Source organism: Penicillium macrosclerotiorum (assembly GCF_028827735.1).
Source record: "Penicillium macrosclerotiorum strain IBT 26536 chromosome Unknown utg000009l_segment0_segment0, whole genome shotgun sequence".
Lineage (NCBI taxonomy): Eukaryota > Fungi > Ascomycota > Eurotiomycetes > Eurotiales > Aspergillaceae > Penicillium > Penicillium macrosclerotiorum.
The window spans coordinates 548,173-569,145 of record NW_026643088.1 but is presented as its reverse complement, the minus strand read 5'-3'; the positions used below and the strand labels follow the sequence as shown (position 1 = coordinate 569,145).

Here is a 20,973-nt window from a genome sequence, read left to right as displayed (position 1 = left end):
GTCTGTATGAAATCCCGGTCTTCCGCGCTTGATGTCTGTGGATGATCGGCCATGATCGTTCATGGTTCCCCCCTCCTGGGTCCGGAGAGAGGTCGAGTCCCGAGCTTCAGGGTTTCCTCGATCGTTGGATACATGGCGCGGCACCAAAAGTACACTCTCCCCTCGCCTGGGTCATCCTGGGCCATCCTGGGCCTCCTCGTCATCATCTGGTCTACATATAAACATGCATCCCAGCCCCGTATCCCTGGGACGAAAAAAGTGTCTCACTCATTGTCTTCGCCTCCTCGTGGATTTGGGCTTCGATCCCCTTGTGCCTTTCTTTGTTGATACCTGCCTTGCACCTTCGTTGTTGATCCACTTTCGGGAATATACATCGTCATTGTTTGATATCAGTGACGACTTCACCTATTCTGCCCATCTCCTGCTATCCCTTCGACCGTGCGGAGATATCTCGTGTTTTTGTGAGACGGACGACAACAAGGGCCCAACCTTGTTTTGTGGCGTATCTAGATTTGTGTGGCATTGGCTCGACAACCTCAACCCTTCTTTTTACCCTGCACATATCCCGCATTTTATTCACGACCCAAATCCATGATGTATGAAGAAATGGCTTCTATGACTGACGACATTCCACGCCGCTGCTCGCTCCCGTGAGTACCCCGGATTTGTTTATCTGGCGAACAACTCCCGTCTAACACCCTCTAGCTCTTTGAAATCAACCACCACCATGACCGCCTCCAATATGGGCGAGGACCGCCGCCTGCCTCCTCTTCCGCGTATGGAGCCATTGCCCCGCGGGCCTTTCAACCCTTTCCAAGCCAAGGACGCATATTCTCCGACCACCCCCGGCCCCCAGGACTCCTTTCAGTTCAAGTCCCCTTGGTCTGCGGCCGGTGAAAACATTGCTGCGCCGCCGTCTCCAGCCAACTCGGCCGAGAGCTCGTGGCAGGAGTCCTTCGCGGCTCAGAAGGCCGTCTCCACAGAATGGCCCACTGATCTCTCCCAGCCTGAGATCATGGCTTTGATTGCGCCCCAGAACATCAACCGGAAAGCCCCCCTTCAGCAGCTCTGTGGACGTAAGCGTAAGGGGAGCACCATTTCTCCTGACCCTGATGACCAGCGAGAGAAGCACCGAATCGCAGAGGGCAACCGCCGCAAGAACCTTAGCCAGCTCCACCGTGAACTGGATAGCCGTATTCACGACTTCTTCCTGGAGCGTGCTGGTTGGAACCCTTCCAAGAGTCTGCCACAGTCCAAGGAGCACATTGTCCAGGGTGCCGTCTACCTCATCGACTTTATGCTGGCCATCATCGTACACCTTATCCGTCAGGAACAAGTCACACCCCAACTCTCCGAGAAGCTCCAGCCCCAAGTTCGGTGTATGCAATTGCAGCAGCTGGTCGCCTCTCTCCAGCAACAAAACCAAACTGTCCAGCAGCAGCTCCGAGCCGCTAAGTCTGAGAACGAGCTGCTGGCGGATCGCAACCGCGCCCTTGAGTTTCAGCTCAAGTCATACGAGCAGATGTTCCGATCTCCGAAGATTGAGAACACTAGCCCACGTCCTCTCGTCGATGTCCCCGAGCACAAGCGCCAAAAGAAGGGACTACCTGGTATGCGAGTCTTGTGTGATGAGGTTGGCGCCTCTGCTCCTGAGACTCATCTGCATCACGACGGCCTCTCGAGCGCCACCTCACAAACCTTCGGCGTCTCATACCTCACATCAACACCCCCGATGACGGGTCCTTCCTCGCCCGCGTTTCCTCCATCCCAATCGTCGTCGTTCACCTTCACAGCCTCGCGTCGCCAGTCTCTGCTGGCCTCCCCATGAATGAACATGAACTCCTCATGCTTTGATGACCCATTTTTCTTCTCGCTCTGGGTACTCAGAGCCCACCCCTTGCAGACAGTTGTATTGTTTACTCTCTGTCAGCCCCCCTACGCCCCATTTGGCTGACAAATGTCGCCTCTTGCCTCTCCACATGGCTTCGCTGCATTGTTCCCTCTTAGCGTCTGCATTGTAACAATAACTGAACTTTTCTCCTGAGAGATACGAGGTTCCCAACTTGCTCGGTGTTTCTTTCGTTATCTCCAATTTTCGTTGGCTCGGATTCTGTCACTTTTTTCCGTTAAATCTTTTCTATTCATATATTTGCACAAAAATGGGTGGCTAAATTTTTTTCTTGTGTCCCCGGGGTTTTGTTTGGCGCTGTTTATATGATATGGATATACGATCGGGTGGTCTTCTTGTTCTGAGTTTACCATTTTTCTTTTGTGACTTGGTTCTCTTTTTTGCTCTTTTCTTGTCTATATTTCTCACTTGCAATGAATATCTTTTGGTGATAACAACCCTCCATCCATGTAGATTGGTCTCCGACCGGAGCTGGCCTTGCAAACCAAACCAATTGTGATGGGCCGTGTCGTTTCTCAGTTTATTTCCTAGTAGCTTAGCCGTGCGCAAGGTGTCCCGGGCAGAATAATACATTCTGACGGAGCCTTGCGCTCGTCACCGTGCCAAAGATATGAATTATTGTAAGTACATTGATTCGAGCTATCTCTACACCCTTTCTGATTTTCCTTTATGTCAGATCCTCACATATATACCAAAAAATGTCTGGCAACTCTTGGCCTTCCCCTTCCGTTCTAGTGCTCATCCCTCGCCGCTTTTTGATCACTGAGTCGAATTGAGCACGCCCTGATCAGCCTGAGCTGCTCAGTGATTAATCACTGAGCCTGATCCGAGCATCCCGATTTGATCACTGAGCCTGACTAGAACATCATTATATAATTACTAATCACAGCCGAGGACTATTTAAGTTACTGCCTCACAGGATATCCACAGTATATGATGAAAGTGAGAATGTCTACATAGATATAGCACTATAGATTAGGAAATTGTATGAATTGATTGTAACGCTATGGCTATGTATACTCTCAAATATTACTAGTATTGATGTATCTCTTTAGTTTTTAGATGATCCGCTCGGCCTTTCTTCTTATTAAGATAATATCAAACGATATATGAGAATAGTGTAAAGATGCTACTTGAAGGCATAGGAGGAGCCTACGGCTTTTTATTTATAGAGTAGGTAGACGTAAACTTTAAAATAAAGCTTGGTTCCCGCAGTCTAGTACCACGGAGAACGCTACCTGTAATGGCCGACTATTCCGAATTGGAAATGGTTGTTGTTCGCCTCCTCTAGAGAATGAATTCCCCCAACTTCTTGACTTTCATCACAGTCTTCGTCAACATCGTCCTCACCAACACCCTCACCGAGCACCACCACCCCCGTGAACAACAACCTCATCCAGCACCATGGCCTCCAAGAACCCCTCATCTCCCACCAAGGCACCAGCTTCTCCTAGCAGTTCTGGTGCCAGCCATGCCTCTGCCTCACGGGTCAGACGCAACCATACCACCCAGACTTTGAAAGCCGACCTCCAGAAGGTATCCGCGGCGCGTGGAAACGTTCATACAACACGGCTTGCATTTCTATGCCGCTTCTCCGGTGACGACACTGGAGCAGCCGACGATGTCACCACTATGGCCAAACTGATGGGTGATGACTTCAATTTCCAGGTCGAGCAGCATGTTGTCCGGAAGAACACCATGATTCCCCTTGGGCCATTGCTGAACGCGTGCAGCAAGTTCGTTGAGACTCACCATAACGCTGGACAGACCAGTCTACTAGTCTTTTATTACGCTGGCCACGGCAAGGCCGTTGATGGAAAGCTCGTTCTCTCGTCAGGCAACAGCAGGCTGGAATGGGCTGCCATCGCCAGCAGTATCTTCAACAACAACAGCGACCATATGAAAGGTCTCGATGTTCTCACCATCATGGACAGTTGCTTTTCCGGGCTAGCAACCCGCTCCCAATCCATCCGTACCATTCAGGTACTCTCGGCCTGCGGGCCAAGCGATGAAACCAGAGCCCGGGCCTCTGGGATCTCCTTCACCCAGCGGATTCACCGCTCGGTGCATGCGCTAAAGCATGCACCAATCTCCATTCCTGCACTTTTCGAACATCTGAGCCAGAACAAGCGCAAGAGCGTCCCACAGCCGCAGTTGGTCACGATTAGTGGCACTGCGCCTATTGTCCTCATTCACAAAAGCCTGGGATTGCACAACACTATGCCTAGCCTCCCTCAGTCGGTGAAGAGCAAGATAAATGTTCTCGTCAAGTTGGTCCTAGATGGACAACCCACCGATATGTATGCCCTTTTCAAGGAGGCGATCAAGGACCTCCCATACCAACTTCATGTGGAGGTGTCTATCGTGTATGAGACTGACCAATCGGTCGGATTCATACTGCGGATGTCCTGGGAGACCATGGCGTGGTGGGGGATGGTGGCGGATCTTGATTTCGTTATGGTTACCGTAGGGGATTCTCTCATGCCGAAGCCATTTTCCCTCCAATCAAGAGCCGAGAACATAACTTATCGCCAAGGCGGGCCGGCCAAGCAGTGAGCGTATACTGCAGACCTAGTTGTGACCCGAAACAAGATGATTTGCAGCTTAAAAAGAGCTAACTATTGTTACCCTTTAAGCTGGGGTCACCTGACCCTCACCACCTTCCTAGCTAGTCTCAGACAGAACCCATAGGATCACCTTTACATCGCTTGACATTGTCACAACTATGGGCCATTTAGAGACTAGTATATCCAGCCATGGTCTAGTCCGATCACTTTTTGTGGCGACCAGGGCTTAATCGGTCCAAGTTTAACTCATTGCGCCGCACCCGGATTAGGCTGTAGAAATACACTCTTTCCGGTCCTTTCGTAGAAAACAGCCTCCGGTTGGATCTCGGTGGTTCAACTTGAAACCTGTTGATTAAGCTTACATAAACCGAATCCCGATCCATCTGCTTTGTCGGACTAACTCTAGATGATCACCCAATCAATATCAATATGCCGGTTGTACCTACTGAACCAGGGCGCTCAGCGGCAAGCCTGAGAATGCAGGCAGGATGAGATAGCTCAGCGAACCAGTCAACAAACCACCACACACCACGATGGAGGAAGCCTTCCTAACAGGAAGCAGAAGCAGATGAAGCGAAGAGAGTGTTAGAGTTGATTCTCTCCCTATTGGAGATATGAAGCTATATCCTGTAAGGACTGTGTACTGGAAAGATATCCTCCAATCAAAGATCTCCCTAGTAGGCCATTTCCCCACTACAATAGTAGGCCAAAGGCGTGGATCAATAACATACCTGGAATAGAAAGATAGGGGTGTAACATTTTCCAGTCCAATACTATCAGTGCCTTATATCCTCCAATCAGAGATCACCCATCGTCAGCTATTTTCCACTACAATATCTAAGATTACCAAGATCTCAAAGCACCTGATCTACTATATTCAACACCTTCGCTACTACTATATACTACTATATCTTCTTCTAGTATCGGCTAATCGCTCTCTAGATCTATATAGGATCTAGAGAAGAATCAAAAAAAGATTACTAGATATTCATAAGAAGATCTTACATTACAGTAACGACGAAATCATGATCGCCTATTTCATTACAACAAGATTGTGATAGAAAATGTCTAGATAGCAAATTGTTAGAGAATAACTACTTATACAGGGTAGAAAGCCTATCGACTAGGTGGGAAGATAAAACGTTAAGTAAGGAAGATAAAACACTATTTCTTACTATCATAGATCCTTCTATAATCCTTAATTTATATACAGGCTTCCTTACTTTCCTATATAACTAAAATAAAGGCGATAGATCATATTACATGATACGGTCTAAGGTAACCTATATATAATAGAGATAAGAAAAGGTTACCAGAAAGAGAGGTTTATAAATCCCTGATAGAAAGGTACTAAACCCTTAGGGCCTTGTAGGTTATATATCTATATTAAGGAGAAGTAGGGCTATTATAACGAAGCCTAACTAGTAAGGTATCGAAGTATTACCTAAGGCCTTGAGTTAGGAATAGCCTTATATTATAATATTATATAATATTAGTCTATATATTCTAGAGCTCCGCCCCTACCCCTACTACTACTTCTTCCTAGCTTCTTCGTTATCGCAACTACCCTTATCGCTGCCCTGACTATTATTTAAGGCTGCCTACGTATTTAGCTCCGAGTCCTATAAGATCCTGAATACCCGAATCCGGAAGTTCGTGCGCCTATCGTCTTATGTCCGGGCTATACCCACCCCACTCCAGGTGCTAACGCTGTATCTATGTGTTACTTGATATATTAGTGCCTTAAACCGCCCCCGCCTAGTCCTTCTGGGTTGTGGGTGCGCTACTTAACCACACATAGACTGCTAATTTTTTATATTTCTACTATCTAGCGAAGTACTCTAGTAGTATCTATAAATAAAAAAATACTACCCTAGTGTGCTTCCTCCGCTCTTTCTAGTGCTGTATCTTGATTCTGTGTAGGATCTGGTGGTGGTGATATTCTATACGCTTTCTTCCACTGCTTCCCTACCCTCCCTCTGCCCTGCCTCTGCTTCCTTCTCGTTTCTCTTAGTAATAGACCGATTAGTATCTCTAATAGAGAGCACACGTGTTTTTCTAAGCGGTGTTTTAACCTAGGGTCTTATTATTAGGCGCTGTGGTAGTTATTAAGCTTCCCTGATCTTACGAATTATATTATGTATATTATATAATACTATGATATAAGGCTATTCCTAACTCAAGGCCTTAGGTATTAGTTTAACACCTTACTAGTCAGGCTTCGTTATAATAGCCCTACTTCTCCTTAATATAGATATATAACCTACAAAGCCCTAAGGGTTCGGTACCCTTCTATTAGGGATTCGTGAACCTCTCTTTCCGGTAACCTTTTCTTACCTCTATTATATATAGGTTACCTTAGACCGTATATTGTAATATGATCTATCGCCTTTATTTTAGTTATATAGGAAAATAAGGAAGCCTGTATATAAATTAAGGATTATAGAAGGATCTATGATAGTAAGAAATAGTGTTTTATCTTCCTTACTTGACGTTTTATCTTCCCACCTAGTCGACAGGCTTTCTACCCTGTACAAGTAGTTATTCTCTAACAAAGACCTACCTAATTAACTATCTCGGTTATTTGATAATTGTCACGGTCTAATATAAGGATACAATCCTAACTAGGAGGAACACTTAGTAACTACCTAGTAGTTACTTCGTTGACTGACTAGGCGCCCTTCAACTATATACGTCTTCGGTTTACTTTATAGATCCGAGCCCGTGGTGGCATATAGTAGGGGGACGAAAAACCGACTTGACCCAATCAGTTGCCTCACGCTCTTTGACCGGGCTCGACTTGTTTTTCGCTTCTTTGTTGAGAATCTGATGCTTACATCGTCCGTCATCGAGTCACCGGCCATAAGATGGAAAAGGCCGATGCCTTGCTATTTCAACCACCCCAAAGGCCTTCAATATCAAGCCCCTTCCGTGGTTAGGCTGCAAAATAACCACATCATCCCGTACGAGCTCGAGTTGGACGGAAAATGCGACTCCGCACGCCAGACGATGACCAGATTGCGGACTTGATCTCAAGCTTACGCATTCAATGTGTTGATAGACATCCCAGGACCATTTACCATATTCCGCTCATAGAAGCTCCCCGTCTATATGGCCGCGAAGAAACCCTCGCCGAGATCACCTCTCGACTGTCACCTGATGCCCACAACAACTCCCTCCAATTCTTTGCTCTGTATGGCATGAGTGGCGTCGGCAAGACTCAGGTTGCCCTGAGGTATGCCAATGCATCCCGCGACAAATTCGATTTGATATTCTGGATCTCGGCCTGCAGTCGAAGAGTGCTCCAGGAGAGTTTTCAGACAGTCGCGACATTGCTAGGCTTGAACAGACCAGGCACCACGAAAGATGATGAAGAGCTTGTATCAAATGTGCATACCTGGCTTTCGTCAACAGGTGTGTTTCTATAAATAGAGCCCGCAATACGGGTAGTCTACGCAAACGCTAATCCGAATATGCGGGCAAGAAAGCCGCTGGTTGCTTGTTTATGACGATGCCAACGATGTGCATCTCCTCAGCGACTTTTGGCCATCGGCTATGCGTGGGTCTATACTCGTCACTGGCCGAAATCCAGCAATTGCCTTTAGTCTAACCTCGCGCGGACACCGGCTGCATCCCTTTGATGTCGATACTGCGTCGAGAATGCTTCTCAAAATCCTGGACCTCGATAGCGAGTCGAAATTACACCAGAAGGACGCGGAGAATGTTTGCACCAGGCTGGGAGGTCTCCCGCTTGCGCTGGATCAAATAGGCGGGTTTATTTTCCGGAGAAACATCGCGTTGAAGGACTTTTTGGCCGTGTATGATGAATACACCGAGGAAATTGATGATGATAAGACCATGAGCACGGATGGCCGGTGTCTTGCTAGCCTTTGGGGTCGGGATATAGCTGGGCTCTGGGGAGGTGCGCAGACGCTTCTTACGATCCTGGCGTTTCTCAGCCCCAATGGCATATCAGAAAAGTTCCTTCAAGATGCTGCACTCCGTGTACGTTGCTCAGATATGGATTTCATGTACGAGAAAGTAAGGTAAGTATTTTGCCCGCAGAATTTGCGTGAACAAAGCCCCGTGGCTGACCGGAGTATAGCTTCCTCGCTGCGCAGGGGAGGTTGCTGGGGCTCTCGTTGATAGAGAAGTCCAGTCTCTCGAGCAGACTCTCGATGCATCGACTTATCCAGCGAGCCGCCATTCGACGAATGGACCATGATAAACAAGCAAATAATTTTTCTCTCGTCGTGGCTATTGTATCAGCGAGCCTCACAGGGTCGCCGATTGCTCCAAGACATACCCAAGCCGACAGCTGGGAGGCATGTGAGCGGATCTTGCCACACGTTGACAACCTTCTAGAACTGAACCAAGAGTTTGATATCGTTCAGCGCTTCCATACGCCGCTAGCGCAACTTCTACTACGTTGTTCGGGGTACGTGCTTTACAGATGGACGAGTGCGAAAGAGAACAAATGCTAATCCAAAGAAGCTATCTCTATAGACAAGAACGATATAGTGCCGCTCTACGCTACATCAAGACAGCTCTCGAAATGCTCCCCGCAGAAACGCTTGCGCGTACAAGTGCATTGGACCTCTGGGGGATAACGAACCTTGCGATCTGCCGCCCGAAAGCCGCACTGCAGGCTTTCAAAGAGGCGTACAACTTGCGCACAGCAACCCTCCCTCAGGACCATATCTCTCTGGCCGGAAACAGCGTCAATCTGGGCATTGCGTGGACGGAGTTGCGGGAATTTGACGAGGCAGAGATATGTCTCAGGCAATCGATCGAGATCCGGGAGAAGCACCTCGGCGAGAAAATTGGGAACTCGTGTGGCAACATGGCGAGTCTGCTGCTCCGGGCTGGAAGGATAGATGAGGCCGAGAAAATGCTGCGGCGCTGCTGCTATTCAACGAACTTTACGGACGAAGCACTCTTGGAAACCACGAACCCGCGGCTATCTGGCGATCTAATGCTCCTAAGCCGAGTTCAAAGCGTCCAAGGGAATCGCGACAAAGCACTGCGCTTCGCAGACAGAGCTTTGAATCTGCGGAAGGGCAGTGTGGACGGTCGTCTCAAGGTCTGCGACTCGCTCTACCAGTTGGCGGTGCTCGGTGCCTCCAGTGATGCCGGGCTAGCAAGGTAGGCCAACTCGTCAGCATCGCATGCAAACTGCTACAATCTGTACTGATTATTTCCTCTTTTTTCTGTTCCTAGCCAACTCCTTACCGAATGCATCCAGTTTGCTGCCAAACTTCCGAAACTTGAGGGAATTGGCCATCTTGCACGCGCCAATTATCGGCTCTCGCGAATCTTTGGGGAACAAGGACGAGAGGATGACCGGGCGACGTGCCTCGAGCAGGCTACTCAATTCCAAGAAGAATTCCTCTTGATAAATGGAGAGGAAGCATTGGTTTCGGACAAGTTGAATGTCGTCTTTTTTGACCAGTGTGTGCCCTGGATGCTATGGTGACGATCGCTACCTGGGGGCTAGATTTTTGGCCCGGTTTCTCATCCTAGTCTCATAAGCTAAAGGGGGGCCCGCGCGCAGATCATACTGTTCATTTGATCGCTAAGAAGGGAGACCCTGAGATAAGTAACCATGTCTGATGTTATTTTTTGATTTTTGATTTTTCTTTCGTTGGGGTTATTGGAAGGGGGATATGGAAGTATATGATGGACGTGATGGTCGACGCCTCGAGGCAATGAAATCGCATCGTTTGCCGCATTTCAGGGCTCTCTTCTCGAATTGGTCATTGTTAATCTCGAGCGGCCCCTGTTGGATCGTCGAAGCGCCCGTTACATTGATTAAAGACACAGTGTCAGCTTCGAGGGACCTGAAGACCGAAGACCAGTAAGCAAGCCTTGACGCCACACCCGGCACTGGTTGACGACTGGGTGCGTCGGTGACACGCAATAACCTTAGGAATTTTGTTTCCCCTAAAAAAACAAAGACCGGGAAAATAGCAACTTTATTTTGAAGATGGGGCATTTGTTGTTACTATGAAGGCTTCTTTGGCCTCTGGGTCTCTATAGTTCCATGGTGGTCCGTATACTCGAGCGAGTGCAGAGAAGAAGCATCTCCGCCAGGTCCTCCTCGTCCGTTTTGTGCTATAAATAAAAAGGGTCTGGCCTTGGCTGTCAAAAATCTCGATCGGACTCGCCGCCCACGAGAATCCAGGGAGGAGGACGAGACAGCTATATTCAAGCACTAGATGATAGAATCCTCGATAGTGAGAGGCGATAATAATGACAAAATCACAAGAACCATAACCTAAGGAACATAATGGCGGGTGGTGTCTCTGTCTTAGGGCGGATCTGAACCCGTTCCCGCTTGGCAGGTTGACTTTCCCCCGACGATCCCGTCCTCCTCTTTTCCCTCCTCCCTATCTTTGCCCTTCGTTTCACCTTCCACCCCATCTCATCGGTGAATCGATCTTGTGGCTCTCCGCGCGTCCTCTCAGGCCTCATTCGTTTGGTCGACAAGGGGCTTTCGACGGGCGTGCCCAGTGATCCCCCAACAACCCCGGGATCCTCGTCTGCTAGGCTCCTGAAGTCTACCACCAAATCGCCAACACCCACTCGTTCCACCGGTCATATCTCTTACCCCCCCCTCCTCCCTCCACCTCTTTTCCTCGCATACATCATGTTGATTCCCAAGGGTGGAGTCAACTGGAAGTCCGCCAGGGCCCGGTTACCGCCGTGGCGAGCGGTTCTGGTTCTCCTGACGCGGACTCGCTTCTTGGTCTCCGTGGCCGTGACGGGCCTGATTATTCTGTTATGGCGCGGCGTCAGCAGCTCCGCATCGGAGATGCAAAAGTATGTGTCAGGGTCGGAAGCTTGTCCTCTGTGTGCTGGACTGACATCTCGACTAGTTTCTACTGCTACGGCTCTGCCAAATCCCCCATGGAGATGAGCCTGAACGAGATGAATGAGTGGAATGCTCACTCCCAGACCCCCGTCCTCTTCAACCATCACGAACCCTACGAAGTCAACAGCACCTCCATCACCGAAGTCGATCTGAACCCCATCCGGTCCTCCACCCAGGCCGTTTCCAACCGCGAACGTGTCCTGATCCTGACCCCCCTGCGCGACGCCGCTCCCTACCTCGAGAAATACTTCGACCTCCTGTATAAACTGACCTACCCGCACGAGCTGATCGATTTGGCCTTCCTGGTGGGCGATTCCAAGGATGACACTTTGGCCAATCTGGCTTCGGAACTTGATCGTATCCAGAACCACGCCGATGAAAAAATCCGATTCCGCAGCGCGACCGTTGTCAAGAAGGATTTCGGCGCTGACACCCCCATGACTGTCGAAGAGCGACACTCATTTGCTGCTCAGGGTCCTCGTCGCAAGGCTATCGGTCGTGCCCGCAACTACCTCCTGTACTCAGCTCTGAAGCCCGACCACTCCTGGGTGTACTGGCGTGATGTGGACATCACTGATTGTCCGGAGCGCATCTTGGAAGACTTCATGGCCCACGATAAGGATATCCTCGTGCCGAGTATGATTCCTCCGATATCCCATTTATTAATATACGAAGAACGAGGCTAACGAAAACTTTCCAGACATTTGGTTCCACCGCTACCGGGATGGCCGTGACATTGAGGGTCGCTGTGAGTCAATTCCTGTGATGACGTGGTCAAGAAGCGTTTTATTTTTTCCTCATTTGCTGACCACAGAATGTGAATATAGTCGACTACAATTCCTGGATCGAATCTGACAAGGGCCGCCGGCTCCGCGAAACCCTCGAACCAGATGTCGTTTTGGCTGAGGGCTACAAGGAGTACGATACTGGTCGCACATACCTGGTCAGCATGGGTGACTGGAGAAAGAACAAGGATGAGGAGGTCGAGCTTGACGGTATTGGAGGCGTCAATATCCTCGTCAAGGCCGATGTTCACCGCACTGGTATGTTGAAACTTTTCTATTCTACCCGAGAGATCTGGAATGTGACGCTAATCGTATCGGCAGGCGTCAACTTCCCGGCTTATGCTTTCGAGAACCAAGCCGAGACCGAAGGCTTTGCTCGCATGGCCAAGCGAGCGGGCTATCAGGTTGTGGGACTGCCCAACTATGTGGTCTGGCACATCGACACGGACGAGAAGCCCGGCAATCTCGGAGACCGCAAGGCATATTAAAATGCAGTTACCTGTATCTTAATAGCCGATAAGCACGCCTCTCGAGGGTTCAAGCTGAGCTTGAAATCCTCACCCGTCTTCGATCACCCTCCATTTCTCTCTTCGAGCCTACAGAGCTCCTCGGCCTCCTACCACCGCAGTGGTCATGCCTCGACATGGTGCCCGACTCTTTCCGATTCTACTGTGATCAACTTGTCCACTTTCTTTTTTTTTTCTTTCTTCCTTGGAGGGATGCGTCGCGACGGAAGCCTAATGATTTTCCATAATCCATCTTCGTACCGCGTTTCTAGGGTGTGTCTGTATTTGTTACCTTGGCGCTTTGGGGGAAAATGTTGTTTGGCAGGACTACAGGGTCTATAGAGTTCGCCGGTGGTGCATTTCTTCCCCGATTTCCGGGAGAAGGCAATGTGGAGATGGGTTGATCCTCCATGTCCATCCTCTTTTCTTCTTGCAAACTTCAATTAGGGGCCGAGAACCGGACCATTACTGTCATGTGCTTTCCTTTTCATGTTTCCTTTATGTTCCTATCAAAGTCTTGTTTCGATCCCGTGTTGGGCTCCGACCAAATTGTTTCTCTCTCTTATATCTGCCCCTATTGAACTGGCGTCGACCGGTCTTTCTGTGGAAGTTTTAGCGGAGGATTGAGTGGCATTGCGCAGTCTCTTGGAGAAGTTGATCGATACCTCGCCCGATCATTTCTGATCGGCGCGGGGGATGTCCTTGGGATTATCGAGTAACGGAGCAAGCTCCTCCGAGTGACTGTTCTGAGGTGCATGTATATATAATAAATGATTTCTGCATCGTATAGTACTGCCAGAGTAATTTTTCCGTGCATCCGCTCTCTCCGCCTGGGGTTGTCTGCTGTGTTAGTGCCCGTGACCCGCTTTGAGGCTAGAAATTAGGTTGTTGGGGGTGCACGAGGCAATAGCCTAAATCCTGAGATCCTTAACTCCGTGATCGCAGAGACTCAGGGACAGCTCTCCCCTCTCTGGCCCACCTCCAAACCCATTCCACCGCCCTTCATTGGCCCATTGTCCCCATTGTCCTACTGTCGAATCTCCAAAGCCCATTCTAATTACCAACCACTCCCATTTCGACAGCACCATTCGCCTCAATGCCGTCGGCTTGCTCACGCGTTTTGTTACGGCCACGAGTCCCCGCTTTCCCCCACGCTCGGCAACCTTTCCTCCGCGCCCCAGTGACCAGATTATTTCTATCTTCTCCCCTCCTCTCTGCTTGCCAAAAACCTTCTTGTGACTTTCTCAATTCCTCTCGACACCCCTCATCCCAACTTCGTACCATGTCTTCTGCCCCCGCCAAGAAGGAGTTCCTCTGCATCCTGCCGGATAAGCCCGGCGCGCAGGCCAAGCGTCTCGAAGTTCGCCCGTAAGGATGCCCCGCGGGTAAATCATGGAGATAGGTTGGCTCACGGTCTTCTTCTAGTTCCCATCTGGAGGGCGTCAAGCCCCTCGTCGCCTCGGGCTCTATCGTCGCTGGTGGTATGTGGCTCCTTGCCTCCTTGGCTTCTTTCACCCCCCCCCCCCCCCGGACATCAGACCGAGCCCCCTCTTCCGGTTGTACAACACGGCATCCTATGAATACAGATTCATGTGTGACGTCGCACAACCGAAATTCTAGTCCATTACTAATACATAGGCTTTACCAGGTGCCATGCTCGAGTCTCACCCCGCTGAGGGCGAGACCCCCGCCTTCAAGGGCAGTATGATGCTTGCCGTGGCCGAGAGCGAGGCCGAGGTGCGCAAGATCCTGGAGAACGACATCTATTCCCATAGCGGTGTGTGGGATCTCGAAAAGGCCCAGATCATTCCGGTACGTGCTGCGCCACCAATCGTCGGCACAACAGGAGTATATCTGCCTGACATGTTTTACTGACTATTGTGCGAAATTTAGTTCAAGTCTGCCGTGCGCAAGGAGCTGTAATTCAAAAAAAGGCAGCTACAGAGGGAGGTTTCATTTTGATTGGATTTCGGGACTTGGTTGGGCTTTACAAGTGTCTTAATGGAAGCGTTCATTCGGCTAGTTACTCGGTTAGCATCGGATGTTGGTAGACTTCAACGCTATTCATGGAAAATAAGAGCTTGCAGGCTGTGGCCTATGCTGGATTTACAAGGCATGGTGCTGCTCATTTATGCCTTAGACTCCACGATTCACAATTAAGAGTAGATATATCGCGAAATCAACAATAAAGAAGGCTATTCAAGTGACCGAGCTTGCCCAGGCAACTAGCGCAATAAAAATACGGGCTTCATGAGCGGCAGCCCCTCACCTCCAGTTCGATCCCCTTCCACACAATAGGCGCAAAATGGCAGACCCTCTTTCGATTGCAGGCACCGCTCTAGGCGTAATATCCTTCGCACTGCAGGTACGGGAAGAGATCGTGGCCTATTGTAGGTCTTGGCGGGGAGCCCACCAGGAGATCCAAGATATAGCTAGCAAGGTCGAAGGACTGGAATCTCCCTTGGAAGCACTTCGTCAACTTATCCAAGAGACTGAGCTCACGGACCCGCAAATCGCAAATAATTTGCGAGAGAACACTGAGACTCTCCGCGAGGGTATTGAGCGAGTCAAAACATCCATCGAAAAATGCAGACCTGCCATTGTCCCAGAAACGCTAAGCGAAAAGGTTCGTGCTCATGGAAAAAGAGCCGCGTATCCTTTTCGTAAAGAGGCATTACGAGGGTTGGCCAATGATTTGGATGCGATGCAAATCAACTTGCATACTACTCTTCATGTGTAAGCTTGGTTGGCTCTTTTGCTAATTCCCCCGCATTCAGTATTGATCATTTTCTATAGGTTTTCGGCGCAGAATGTGCGCCTGATTCCATCCTTAATTCTAATGCAAGCGAAACTGCTGCGCGAAGTTCAAGCTATGGTATTTAGTCAATTGTGTCCAAAATGGCCGATGGCCTTAAACGCGTCTTTGGATTCTAACTTATTAATATCTTGACAGCACCTGGAGCTACAAGAGCTTCCCAGAAAGTCTTCTCCTCCACCGCCCGAATTGCTTCAATCCTGGTGCAATACGCAGCGAGATCTTATACCGACTCGCCGCTCAGAGAAGGCTGCGAAGAAATTTACTTTGCACAGCCGTCTTCTGAATCTTACGATCACCGCGTCATTTTCATTAAGCCGAGGTGCTTGGGGATTCTCCATTGCTCCAAGTATCACCTTACGAGTTCCTATTTCTCCCAATAGCCCTGGATTTCGCTCGTTGGGCCTATATCCTCTAATGGCAAAGTCTCAACCTCCTGCCCAATTTGTGGACAATACAATAAATCTTTTGAAATACCTCTTTGTGGAGAAGATGGTGACGCCGTCTGATTTGACTCAAGAAGGTAGATCCCTCTTGGATGTATGTCCATGTCTTTCTTCATTCACATTCCAATAAATCTCCCAGAGGGCTGACCTGCGTTCAAGGCTGCCTGTGACGCATACCAGCATGTACAAAATGGCATCTAGATGCGTGTACGGGATTCTCAAGGCTATTTATGTTCTTGATCCATAACGGTGCAGTGCTTGACACGTCGCATACATTAATACGAACCGGGTTGGATAGCTTTATTGGCACAGCAAATTTTGGATATGAAGAAAGACAACTTCTTTCCCTTTTGATACAACGTGGCGGTTATTTGACCATTAGTGGGACGTTTTACTCAGCATTCAGCAAAGCGAACATGTGCCGTGTCCTTGACGAGAACGAAGAAGGTAAATTTTCAAAAAAGAAACATACAAATAAGCCCTCAGCATGAAGCGAACGGCGGCAATCTAACTTTCTGTTTTAGCTGTCAATATGCCAGACATTGCGAAAGCTGTGATCTTAGAATCAGAAGAAGATTTGGTACGTGAGCTTCGGTTATGTCCAACGGTCGCAAATGACACGATTGGGCAAACTACATTACTGCAGCTCGCGGTTGGTTGGGCGAGAGGAATCCAACTATTGCTTGATGCAGGGTCTGATATGGATAGATATCAAGGAAGTTCCCCTCTCAAGCTGGCAATCCGTGGTTCTCATCATCAGTCTACAAAAGTCTTGCTCCAATCGGGCTGCAAATTGACGTTTGATGATATACAAGAATCCGAACATCTTTCAGATGAGGGCAAAATAAGCACACTCCTTATCTCCGAGCTCGCTTCTCGGCGCAGACGATTATTGAAACTTGCACAAGCAAATCTGTCTCCAAAGGAACTTCTCGAGCTTGACGTTGAGGATGATGCAATTCCGGATACAACTGCATCCAGAATTCATAACGCCCTGGTTGCTCGAGGAGCACGTGTCGACCCGGCGCTGCAAATCCAGGACCCTTCGAGCTCCATTTACCATCACCATTGGATGAAGATCGCAACGCTTGACCTGTTCTTTGAAGCAGGGTTCAAAAATGTTGATCTCATTGACTCGTCAGGTCGAACCCCCCTGATGGTGAAACCTCAATATTCTTCGATGACCAGGATCCCCATCCAAGGGGATCCTGGCTCATTTGCAAAGGCGCAGATCCTTGCAAGGTCGTCTTACCCGGAACACACTCCACAGCCCTTCACTTTTTAGGGATCCATGAAGCCGAGTTGCTATATCCGGAGTCGTTGTACTATTTTTTATCCCATTTTGCGACCTATGCATCCTTCAACGTCCAGGGTACCAAGAATGACCCGCTACAGTTTTTGGACTTCATCTATCAGACAACACATCGAGATGAATGTGTTTGCGCTTGCTCCCCCGAGGGCTGCACGCCATTTTCCGTGGCACTGCGCCATACCCTTCAATACCCCCAAAAATACTTCATGAGCAGAGGCGAGAATAGATTCCCAGGCCATCTCAATTTTCTCATGCGCGCCGAACTCCAAGAGACGCGGAAACCGACCGAGCCATCATTTGACTGATGACTTTCGATGCACTGGATCTGAAACACGTCTGCTGTCGCAAAAGCACCAAGTTGGCCAAGGAGACACTCGATTGCATAGAACAGGCTGAGATCGACGAAATTCTGGACGAAGAGCATCTTCTCCTGGAAGAGTTTGAGCACCTGTTGGCTGAGCTCACAGCCACATTCGACGAAGTCGGCCTTCCTATTATGGAATTTTTGCAGGGTCCTTGGCATAACTATATGCAGCTATATAGACTGGATAATGTCTGCCAGGTGAGGCTTTCCTGTCTCGGCTGACGCCGCTTTTATGAGGGCGCTCAGGCTCAGGCTCAGTGAGTAGATGTCAGCACGGGGTCAGGCTCAGTGATCGGCTCACCCCAGTCAGGTGAGGCATGACTCAGGCAACCTGATCGCTCAGTGACCAATCAGGGCTGCTCAGGGATCACTGAGTATTGCCCAGTGATGATTCGATACCTAGTCATCCCTTGATGCTCCACATCCAATCAGCGTTTGTTTCCTAGTATGGCTTTAGCTATTCCGAAATTGGTATGGCCTAATGGGCCATCTATTCTGTGATAACTAGCGCGCTGATGCCTGTAAGCCGAATGTTCCCGTTTAGAAAAAACAGCATTTCTGCCCACCGTATCAAAAATGAGGCTGACTACTATTTGCGTCTAGCGACCTCCTTCTTGGACTTACGCTAGGACATAGCGCTCTTTTCGCAATCGAAAGCCGGTCAGGTCAGACTTAGCAAATTTTGATCTATCTAATAGAGAAATACTATTACGATGGAAAGAGAGTTACTTGAAGAAGCCCGTTTTTCGAAATGTGACAGCTCGAGGGCTATAAGATACCCCTCTCACAAACAAGGATTTCTACAGTTATCTTTATATATTCTTTAATACGGCTGGATATAGTAAGCACCTAACTATATATTATATTAGACGCGATCTAGCCTAAGAAGTTGAAAGTAAGTTGTGGAGACATCAACCCTCCTGAAAGGTGTCATAGTTCCTGATGCCTTAACGCAGAACGGTATAGATCGGCGCTAGTTTCTCAAATTCTAGCACAACGAGACCCGAAAACGTTTCTAGAACACTACTAAGCCTATTGTTCCTCCGTTGATACAGTCTCAGCTGTGCTCGATAAGGAGAGAGTAATAAAACACATTAAGTTCCTCCAGGGATACGGCTAGCTTTGTCAGCTAGGGCTCCCTCTTAAATTGCCTGCTCACATAAAAGAGAGTGTTCTAGGGCTACCTGAAATAGTAGAGATGAATAGGGTTATCGAAATTGCTAAAACATGTAATAATTAAGAAGCCAGCCGTTCGAGTCACAAAGCAGAAATATAAAGCAGTACTTGCTCGATAGCATCGAGCTAAGCTGAAGGAATACCGAGCTTTATAGGTATAAACAAAGCGAGATGAAAAAATCCTAAATCGCGGAAAGGGGGAGCCGGCACAAGAAATAAACAATACTTGTATACGTGCGTAATACTTGATTATGCTAGAGCTTGCACGAATTGCAGCATCTATGTCCTATACAGATGAGCTGACCTTTGAAGGGAAACTTTCCTTTATAGAAGACCTCCGTATTCTTTGCTCTCGCAAAGAAGATATGATCTATCTTCCTAATAAAGAGCTAATTAAGGGTCTGTGTCTAGCAAAGGGCTGCTAAATAAAGATTGAAAAGTGAGTTGTGATAACTCAATAATGAAGAAGGATCCTAATAAAAACCTCTACAGTCTTGCGAAAAGTAAGAGAAGCGCCTATATTCACGATTGCGTTCGACGTGAGAGAGGACTCTTACTTCAAGTTCCCGAATCGTCGCTGCGCTATTGCTACGAGTGCCTAAAGTGGTTTGTATTGCAAGATTAGCAGGAGCAATATACTGCACATCTCCAATCATAGGAGAACCAGCACTGCGAAGTTGTCAAGTACCGCAACACAGTGATTCGCCCCGCTTACTGCCCTTTCTGTTTGTGGGACCATCAAAAGCTAGCCAAAGATCGTTTACAGTATTGGACGCGTAGCGATAATCTACGAGAGCATATCGAAAATCAACATATGCAGGAAATCTCGTGGCCACCAAAGGCGTCGATTTGCGGATGCTCTCAAGCATTCGAGAATCAACGCGAACTCAGGCATTACCTGCATGACGTGCACGGGCTCAATGATACCATTTGGAGAAATCCAAAGCCATCGAGAAAGAGAAAAGCAGCCGACGGCAATATTGCCGTGAAGTTCGAAGAAAACGGTGCAAAGAAGCTACGATTTTATCGCTATCCACACCGGCGCCAAGGAGATAATTCCTTGATTTCAAGTGACATATTTGTCCCGATCCTGGCCGCCACATGCTTTATCATAGAATCGCCCCAAGAGAATTATTGCTCGAGCAATAGCGAAAGTTACTTATCAGGTGCCAGATGCGGCTCCGTGGCAACTCATTCATCCACGGCAAACACGGCAAATTCTCAATCTAGCTCACTGCCGACAACTCCCGGATTTGAAGTTATTGACCCAGAAATCTTGGACCTCTGAGTATCGACAAAGATATAGAGCACCAAGGTGGGGATGGAATCTTTCAGCTAAGCTCAGTCGATTGCAATCACGCTGCAACTTTTCTCAACCAGCAAGGCGATACTTTCACCCGTACACTAGACCATGACTTCACTGTGGGTAGTGGTTGCGACTCTTCTAATGCAGGTTTGACAAGTATCTCTACCGCTGGTGAATCAACGTCTTCTGGACAATTACCCTCCCAAGTTTCGATATGCTCTTGAATATTGGCCACCGTTTGTGATTTAAAAGCCTATGTAGATCACTGTATCACTCAAGGCCATCAACATGATTCTCTTTGACCTCTTGTGGATCATCTTCATTCTGAGTCAAGCATAATTATCATCTCTACAGAGTCTATAACAGTACTGCAACGGTTTGAATTGATCTCTTCTTTTAGCTTTTTTTTTTGTAGCGAACAATTTAGTCGAGGCCGGATAGATTATTGAGAAGGCCCCTGGTGTCCGGCTGGGCTCTGTGTGGAATCAGAGGCTAATGCAGCTGAAGCTACAACTAATAACTCAAGTGGTTAACATAGAAAATAGGTTGACATAGAGAATAAGTTAGCCACCATTACCTTTAACAAGCATAGTTGTATCTATGTTAAAGAAGACCTGCGCTTACTTGTCGGGGAAGCAGGAGATATTTATATACAGAGCGGTAGATCCGATAATCCTTAAACGATTTCCCCTTGGGCCGGTAACCGCGGACGAACTGTAGAGTAGAACTAGGAGGGATATAAATTTAGATCTTAGCCCTTGTAAGTAGGTGAGCTATCGAATCCCTATTCCGGTGTTTCTAATACTTCGAGGATTCCATCACGGGACTGAGACTGAGAAAGTGTCAGAATAGATAATACCATATTACAGGCGCTTTTTAGCGTGTACACGCTTTTTGGCCGAGTCACGTATTT

At 48.4% G+C, this 20,973-nt stretch overlaps 7 protein-coding genes across 7 annotated transcripts; all 7 read left to right on the top strand.

Annotated features, from left to right (window-relative positions):
- Positions 1-591: 591 nt before the first annotated feature.
- On the top strand, positions 592-1,828 carry N7462_009384 (putative HLH DNA binding domain protein; the record flags this gene model as incomplete). The annotated part of the gene is made up of 2 exons (XM_057081098.1): positions 592-650; positions 706-1,828. 2 exons carry the CDS (start codon positions 592-594, stop codon positions 1,826-1,828), a joined length of 1,182 nt encoding a protein of 393 aa, XP_056929935.1.
- Positions 1,829-3,313: 1,485 nt separating this feature from the next.
- Positions 3,314-4,465, top strand: N7462_009383 (uncharacterized protein; the record flags this gene model as incomplete). Its single annotated transcript, XM_057081097.1, has 1 exon — positions 3,314-4,465. The coding sequence occupies one exon, from the start codon at positions 3,314-3,316 to the stop codon at positions 4,463-4,465; it is 1,152 nt and encodes a 383-aa protein (XP_056929934.1).
- Positions 4,466-7,463: 2,998 nt separating this feature from the next.
- On the top strand, positions 7,464-9,952 carry N7462_009382 (uncharacterized protein; the record flags this gene model as incomplete). The annotated part of the gene is made up of 5 exons (XM_057081096.1): positions 7,464-7,890; positions 7,961-8,522; positions 8,648-8,914; positions 8,983-9,621; positions 9,697-9,952. The coding sequence occupies 5 exons, from the start codon at positions 7,464-7,466 to the stop codon at positions 9,950-9,952; spliced, it is 2,151 nt and encodes a 716-aa protein (XP_056929933.1).
- A 1,173-nt stretch (positions 9,953-11,125) lies between these two features.
- N7462_009381 (ANP1/MMN9/VAN1 family protein) lies at positions 11,126-12,623 on the top strand (the record flags this gene model as incomplete). Its single annotated transcript, XM_057081095.1, has 5 exons — positions 11,126-11,298; positions 11,355-11,986; positions 12,051-12,098; positions 12,178-12,393; positions 12,457-12,623. 5 exons carry the CDS (start codon positions 11,126-11,128, stop codon positions 12,621-12,623), a joined length of 1,236 nt encoding a protein of 411 aa, XP_056929932.1.
- Positions 12,624-13,923: 1,300 nt separating this feature from the next.
- Positions 13,924-14,564, top strand: N7462_009380 (uncharacterized protein; the record flags this gene model as incomplete). The annotated part of the gene is made up of 4 exons (XM_057081094.1): positions 13,924-14,009; positions 14,067-14,122; positions 14,290-14,453; positions 14,535-14,564. 4 exons carry the CDS (start codon positions 13,924-13,926, stop codon positions 14,562-14,564), a joined length of 336 nt encoding a protein of 111 aa, XP_056929931.1.
- Positions 14,565-14,946: 382 nt separating this feature from the next.
- N7462_009379 (uncharacterized protein) lies at positions 14,947-17,187 on the top strand (the record flags this gene model as incomplete). Its single annotated transcript, XM_057081093.1, has 6 exons — positions 14,947-15,377; positions 15,438-15,516; positions 15,595-15,979; positions 16,158-16,349; positions 16,427-16,482; positions 16,549-17,187. 6 exons carry the CDS (start codon positions 14,947-14,949, stop codon positions 17,185-17,187), a joined length of 1,782 nt encoding a protein of 593 aa, XP_056929930.1.
- A 1,818-nt stretch (positions 17,188-19,005) lies between these two features.
- On the top strand, positions 19,006-20,042 carry N7462_009378 (uncharacterized protein; the record flags this gene model as incomplete). The annotated part of the gene is made up of 3 exons (XM_057081092.1): positions 19,006-19,157; positions 19,247-19,364; positions 19,413-20,042. The coding sequence occupies 3 exons, from the start codon at positions 19,006-19,008 to the stop codon at positions 20,040-20,042; spliced, it is 900 nt and encodes a 299-aa protein (XP_056929929.1).
- Between the last annotated feature and the right edge of the window lie 931 nt (positions 20,043-20,973).